Source organism: Eimeria necatrix, genomic scaffold (assembly GCF_000499385.1).
Source record: "Eimeria necatrix Houghton genomic scaffold, Enh_scaff234, whole genome shotgun sequence".
Classification (NCBI taxonomy): Eukaryota; Apicomplexa; class Conoidasida; order Eucoccidiorida; family Eimeriidae; genus Eimeria; species Eimeria necatrix.
The window spans coordinates 42,552-48,824 of record NW_013652924.1 but is presented as its reverse complement, the minus strand read 5'-3'; the positions used below and the strand labels follow the sequence as shown (position 1 = coordinate 48,824).

General features: G+C 61.0%; 2 protein-coding genes across 2 annotated transcripts; one reads left to right on the top strand and one right to left on the bottom strand.

Annotated features, from left to right (window-relative positions):
* Positions 1-189: 189 nt before the first annotated feature.
* On the bottom strand, positions 190-1,273 carry ENH_00032180 (hypothetical protein; the record flags this gene model as incomplete). The annotated part of the gene is made up of 2 exons (XM_013580210.1): positions 190-365; positions 1,003-1,273. The coding sequence occupies 2 exons, from the start codon at positions 1,271-1,273 to the stop codon at positions 190-192; spliced, it is 447 nt and encodes a 148-aa protein (XP_013435664.1).
* Positions 1,274-1,981: 708 nt separating this feature from the next.
* Positions 1,982-5,592, top strand: ENH_00032170 (phenylalanyl-tRNA synthetase beta chain, putative; the record flags this gene model as incomplete). The annotated part of the gene is made up of 9 exons (XM_013580209.1): positions 1,982-2,116; positions 2,541-2,683; positions 2,937-3,103; positions 3,404-3,660; positions 3,914-4,057; positions 4,307-4,408; positions 4,648-4,810; positions 5,077-5,319; positions 5,522-5,592. The coding sequence occupies 9 exons, from the start codon at positions 1,982-1,984 to the stop codon at positions 5,590-5,592; spliced, it is 1,425 nt and encodes a 474-aa protein (XP_013435663.1).
* Positions 5,593-6,273: the final 681 nt, after the last annotated feature.

Sequence of the window (6,273 nt, the reverse complement as noted above, 5' to 3'; positions counted from 1 at the left end):
GCCTGCTGCTGCTGGCCTGCTGCTGCTGGCCTGCTGCTGCTGGCCTGCTGCTGCTGGCCTGCTGCTGCTGGCCTGCTGCTGCTGCTGCTGCTGCTGCTGCTGCTGCTGCTGCTAGTTGTTGGCCAGGCGTTTCTGCGTCACTGGCTCTCTTGCAGAGGGGTCGCCTTCGGAGGCGATCCCACGCCCCTGCTAGCTGTCGCTGCCTCGCTGCTGCCGCTGCTGCTGCTGCTGCTGCCGCTGCTGCTGCTGCTGCTGCTGCACCGCTGGGGCCCCGCTGCTGCTGCCCTGCAGGCCCAGGGGCCCCGGCCCTTCATCGCCTGCGCGGCCCTTCGAGGTGTTCGCCTTAACCCCAGGCGCCTCCAGTCCTGCATAGAGCTTCAGGAGAAGCTTCACCACACTCTGTGCAGGTAGGGTTTAGGGTTTAGGGTTTAGGGTCTTTTAGGGTTTAGGGTTTAGGGTTTAGGGTTTAGGGTTTAGGGTTTAGGGTTTAGGGTTTGGGAGGCATTATTGTGGGCGACAGGCTTTGGGCCGTCTTGTGCTTCCCACGTTTCTCTGCCGAGAGTTTGATTTGGAGGGATTAGGGTTTAGGGTTTAGGGTTTAGTTCCAGTGGCGTAGAGTTTAGTTTCGAGGGTTTAGGGTTTGTCTTAAGGGCTTGGCAGTTGAGCCTGAAGGGTTTGAGTTGCGTTTTGAGAATGTGGTGGTTCGGCGTCGAGTTTAAAGGGCCCAGAGCTTGCTTTTAGACCTAGGGTTTAGGGTTCGCTGCAGCTGCGGGCGTGAAGGGTTTAGGGTTTGCTGCAGCTGCGGGCGTGAAGGGTTTAGGGTTTGCTGCGGCTGCGGGCGTGAAGGGTTTAGGGTTTGCTGCAGCTGCGCCCTGAAGGGTTCAGGGCGTGCTGCGGCGAGGAGTGTTGAGGGTTAGCTGTGGGGGGTTAGGGTTTAGGGTTTGGGCGAAGGTTTAGGGTTTAGGGTTTAGGGTTTAGGGTTTGCGGCTGCAGGCGCCGCACCCTCGTGTCCATAGGCACTTACGACTTGGCCCTGCTCCAGCCCCCCTTTTCTTATGGGGCTTATCCCCCCCAAGAGGTTTTCTTCCAGCCCCTCGGCTGCAGCGAATTGCCCCCCATGAAGGGCCCCCAAATCCTCGCCCACTTTGCTGCACATCCTCAGCTCAAGGTACTTCTTTTCGCTCTCAAAGGGGCCCCGGGGGCCCCCTGGGGGGCCCCGGGGGCCCCTTGGGGGGCCCCGGGGGCCCCCTGGGGGGGCCCCGGGGGGCCCCATGCGGGGGCTTGCGGGGCTCCCCTGGGGGGCTTTGGGGGGCCCCTGGGGGGCCTTCGGGGGCCCACTGGGAGTGCCTTGGGGGGCCCCCTGGGGGGGCTTGGGGGGCCCCCTGGGAGGCCCCTTAACCCTGTGGCTTCCAGGGGCTGGGGGGCCCCCAAGGGGCCCCTGGGCCCTGTGGTTGCCAGTGGCCTTGGGGGCCCCCTGAGCCCTTTGGCTGCCAGTACCCTTGGGGCCCCCTGGGGGCCCCCTGGCCGGTCTGGCTGGCAGTGCCCTTGGTGGGGCCCCCAGGGAGCCTGCTGAGCTGCAGGCTTGGGCCCCTGGGGCTGTTTGCTGTTGGCTGCTGCTGCTGGGGCCCTTTTGCTGCTGCTTGTCTCCCTGTTTCCTGTGGACCCTGCAGCACTTTGTCTCCTTTTGTGTCTCTATTGTGGCTGTCTCCCGTGCTGCACATTTTCTGCACTTTGCTGCTGCTGCTGCATGCTTTTGCCCTTTGCTGCTGCTGCTGCTGCATGCTTTTGCCCTTTGCTGCTGCTGCCTCCGTTTTTATGCGGGCCCATTGGCTGCCCTCTGGCCCTGGCAGCAGCAGCAGCAGCAGCAGCAGCACGAGCAGCAGCAGCAGAAGGCGCGGGCCTGGGGAGAGTTGCGGCCTCTTGTGAACGGCCGCTGCTGCTGCTGCTGCTGCTGCTGCTGCTGCTGCAGCAATACCTGCACATGCTGGAGGGCCAGCCCCGACTCTACCTTTTGAAAGACTCAAAAGGCCAAGTCCTTTCTATGCCTCCCCTCATCAACGCCGAGGGCTGCAAACTGACGGCGGACTCCAGAGACATTTTCATTGACTGCACTTCGGTGAGACCCGGGGCCCGAAGGCTGCAGCAGCAGCAGCAGCAGCAGCAGCAGCAGCAGCAGATGGGGTGCCCACAGCCGGCTAGCCACAAACCTGCATGCAGCCCCGAGAAACCCTCTCTAGCTGCATGCAGAGTCATTCTGGGCTCTGGTGGCTGTTGGTCTGCATTTAGCTAGCTAGCTGTGCAGCTAAGAGAATAGCCATACGGCTCCCATTATGTATGGCTTTGAGTAGCTGGCTAGCTAGCTGGCTAGCTAGCTGGCTAGCTGGCTAGCTAGCTGGCTAGCTGGCTAGAGGGAGAGCGAATTGGAGCCACGTAGTTCCACACAAACACCCCTTCGCAGAGCCCTGAACCGCTTCCTGCTGCTGCTGCCTGTGCTGCTGCTGCTGCCTGTGCTGCTGCTGCTGCTGCTGCTGCTGCTGCAGGTGGAGGAGAACAAGGGCCAAGTGGCACTGAACACGGTGGTGGCGATGCTGGCGGAGTACTGCGAAGAGCCTTTTGCTGTGGAGCCAGTGCGAGTGGTTTACGAGGCGGAGGGCCGCGAGCTGGTGACTCCTTGCCTGGACACGTGAGGCCGCAGCGCAGCAGCAGCAGCAGCAGCAGCAGCAGCAGCAGCGGCAGCAGCAGCAGCGGCAGCGGTGGCTGCGGTGGAGCCCACAGCTAGGCCCGCGCCGCAGCAGAGAGACAAAGACAAATGGTGACACAGACACAGACACACAACCACTCCCGTGTGAAACCCAGAATTACGTCCTGCTGCTGCTGCTGCTGCTGCTGCTGCTGCTGCTGCTGGCTGCGGATGTGGGCTTTTTGCTGCTTCTTAGGCGCGAAATGAAGGTCCAGATGTCTACAGTGCGGCGCATTTGTGGCCTCCAAAACTTAGCAGCAGCAGAAGCAGCGCAGCAGCTGCATCGGCTGATGCTGCCGGCTCGCCCAGACCCTCAGGACGAGCGCGAAAGCCTCCTGGTCTCTGTGCCTCCCACCCGCACAGGTAGGGTTTCGAGGGTTTAGGGTTTAGGGTTTAGGGTTTAGGGTTTAGGGTTTAGCGTTTGGGGGGCAGGGCTTGCTCGAGCGCCAGCTGCTGAGGGCCCGGGGCAACAACAGCGGGGGCCCCCAGTCAACAGAACACGCCAGAGCTGCTGCATCCAGGGGCCCCACGGGGCCCCAAGGGGCCCCAGGGGGGCCCCCAGGGGCCCCAGGGGGCCCCCAGGGGGCCCCCCGGGTAGCTGGGCCTTGTGGGCTAGAGGTTTAGGGGGCCCCGGGGCTGGTTGTGGGGTTGTTGTTGCTGCAGATGTGATGCACGAGGTGGACGTGGCTGAGGACGTGGCGATTGGGATCGGTTTTGAGACGATCCCAATAACAGTGGCCCCGAAGCTGGCCTGCAACCCTCGCTCGCTGCTGAAGCAAAGTTTGAGGACTTTGTTGGTTTCTTTGGGATTCACTGAGTGCCTCACTTTCGCCCTTTGCAGCCAAGAGGAAAACGCAGAGGCCCTCAAGAAGCCCCTCTACCCGGCCAACCAGCCCACGCCCCACTTCGACCCCCTCGAAGTGCGCTGCTGCTGCTGCTGCTGCTGCTGCTGCGCTGCTGCTGCTGCTGCGTAGGGCGGAGCAGCTGCGCAGGGAATGTGCGGTGCTCGGCTGCGCTGGTCATAGTGGCAGTGCGAGTGCCCGTGCTGCTGCTGCTGCTGCTGCTGCTGCTGTCGCTGCTGCTTCGCTTTGGAGGTGCTGCTGCTGCTGCATGGCCGGGCAGCCGCGCAGCAAATGACCTGCTGCTGGCTGCGCTTGCTGCTGCTTGCTGCAGCACCAGTGGGGAGGCATGCCCGTGCTGCTGTCGAACGCAAAGACACGGGAACTCACAGAGACGAGGACTCAGTTGCTTTCGGGACTTCTCAAGTCTCTCGCCACCAACATCGGCCGCAGGGAGATGCCCATTCGCCTCTTCGAGGTTAGCTCGGCGTGAACTCGCTAGCTAGCTAGCTAGCTAGCTAGCTAGCTAGCTAGCTAGCTAGCTAGCTAGCTGGCTGGCTAGCTAGCTGGCTAGCTAGCTGGCCAGTGGCCAGAGCAGGGAGGGTAATAGAGCTGAGCTGCGGCTGCCCCCGAAGCCCTGTGGCCACGGCATGGCTAGCTAGCCAGGCAGTTGGCTAGCTAGCTAGCTAGCTGGCTGGCTAGCTGGGCCTTTTCTGTGTTGCCTCAGATCGGAGACGTGGTGATTAGGGACGATAGAACAGAGACTGGCAGCCGCAACTTGCTGTACTGCAGCGCCGCCTTTGCTGACGAACACGGAAGCGGCCTGGAGGTGGGCCTCTTGGCAGCAGCGTCTGTGCGCTGCTGCTGCTGCTGCAGCTGCTGCTGCTGCTGTTGCTGCTGCTGCTTCCTCAGCTGGCTTCTTTTTGAGAGTGTGGCGGGTGGCGTTTGCTGGCAGTGCCTCTCCGATGCTTTAGGGTCAAGGACTTAAGGTCTAGGGTTTAGGGCTAAGGGTTTAGGGTTTAGGGTTTAGGGTTTAGGGTTTAGGGTTTAGGCAGCTCGTGTGCGCAGGAAGTGCACGGGCTGCTGGACGCGGCGCTAGAGGCCATGGGGCTTATAGGAGATTACGTGGTGGCTGAAAGACAAGCAGCAGTTGCTGCTGGCCGCGAGGAGCAGCAGGAGGCCCTCAAGACTTTTGAAAACATGCGCATTTTCTCTCTGAAGCCTACGCAGCGTGAGGCTTCGCCTGCTGCTGCTGCTGCTGCTGCTGCTGCTCTGCTGCTGGCTATCCTTTGCTGCCTGCCTGGGTTCTCCGCCCTTTGCTGCCTCAGTGCTGCTCCCTTCTTCTTTTCAGAAAATTCTCTAGGGGGACTTGGGCGAGTTCTAGCATCTTTGCATGCAGCACTTGCTGCTTTCTCGGCCTTTGTACTGCTGCTGCCTGCTGCCTGCTGCTGCTGCTGCTGCAGCTTCTGCGAGTGTGTCTGCTGTGGGGCTCTGCAGTGCCGACGTTTTTGCCCGGCCGCCAGGTGGAGATCTCTGTGAGCCGCCGGACCTTCAAGGAGCGCGGGGCTACGTTCAAGCGAACAGAAGCAGCCGCGGAGCAGCAGCAGCAGCAGCAGCAGCAGCAGCAGCAGCAGCAGACGAATGGCGCCACCCACGCAGCAGACCCCGACTGCCTCACTCTGGGCCACATGGGCACTCTGCACGTCGACTGCCTCCGCGCCTTTGGCCTTGCTGTTCCTGGTGAGAAACATTCTGCTGCTGCGCTGCGCTGGAGTTGCTTTTTGCTGCCAGAAGCTTCTGCTGCTGCTGCTAGAGGCTGCTGCTGCTGTTGCTGCTGCTGCTGCTGGAGGCAGTGAAGAGGAAGTGCGCAGGCTGAGAAGATTGAGTTTCTGGTGTCATTTTGCTGCTGCTTCTTGTTGCTGCTGCGTCTTTCTTGCTGCAGTTTCCCTTGTGGAGTTCACACTGGAGCCCTTCTTGCAATGGCTGCCAGAGACAGACCTCATATTTGCCTGAGGTCAAAAGTCTGCTGCTCTGGTGCTGCAGCAGCTGCTGCACAACTGACGCAGCCACTGCTGCAGCAGCGACTTCTGCTGCAGCTACTGCTGCTGCAGCTACAGCTGCCGCAGCTACTGCTGCATACTGCTGCAGCAGCGACTTCTGCTGCAACTACTGCTGCTGCAGCTACTGCTGCTTAAGTGCCAAGTGCCGCAGCTGATGCCGCGAAACTGCCGCAGCAGCTGCTGCAGTGGATCTCGCGCGTTTAGTGCAGCAACAACTATAGCAACTACTGCAGCAACTGCTGCAGCAGCTTCGCTTTTGTTTCTTCTTAGCGCTAAGCTGTCCGTGCAGACAAAATTTCTGATTATAACTGCACCCCACAGTCTTCCAAAGGACACTAGCAGTCCTCTGTAGCCAGTTACAAGACAGTATGCAGCAGCAGCAACGGCAGCAAGCATAAGAGAGCGGCTACGCAGCAGCAACTACGACAGCAGCTGCAGCCTGGCAGCAGCAAGGAGGAAAGCAGCAGCTAGTCAGCAGCAGCAAGGCAGCGCTAAACTTCGTACGCCACTAAGCAGCAAACCCTCGGCACAGCTGCACCCCAAGATCGACACTACAGCTGTAAGCTATCTAAACCACTTCTTCCTAAACCCTAAACCCTAAGGGTTTAGGACTTGCAACACCCCCAAACCCCGT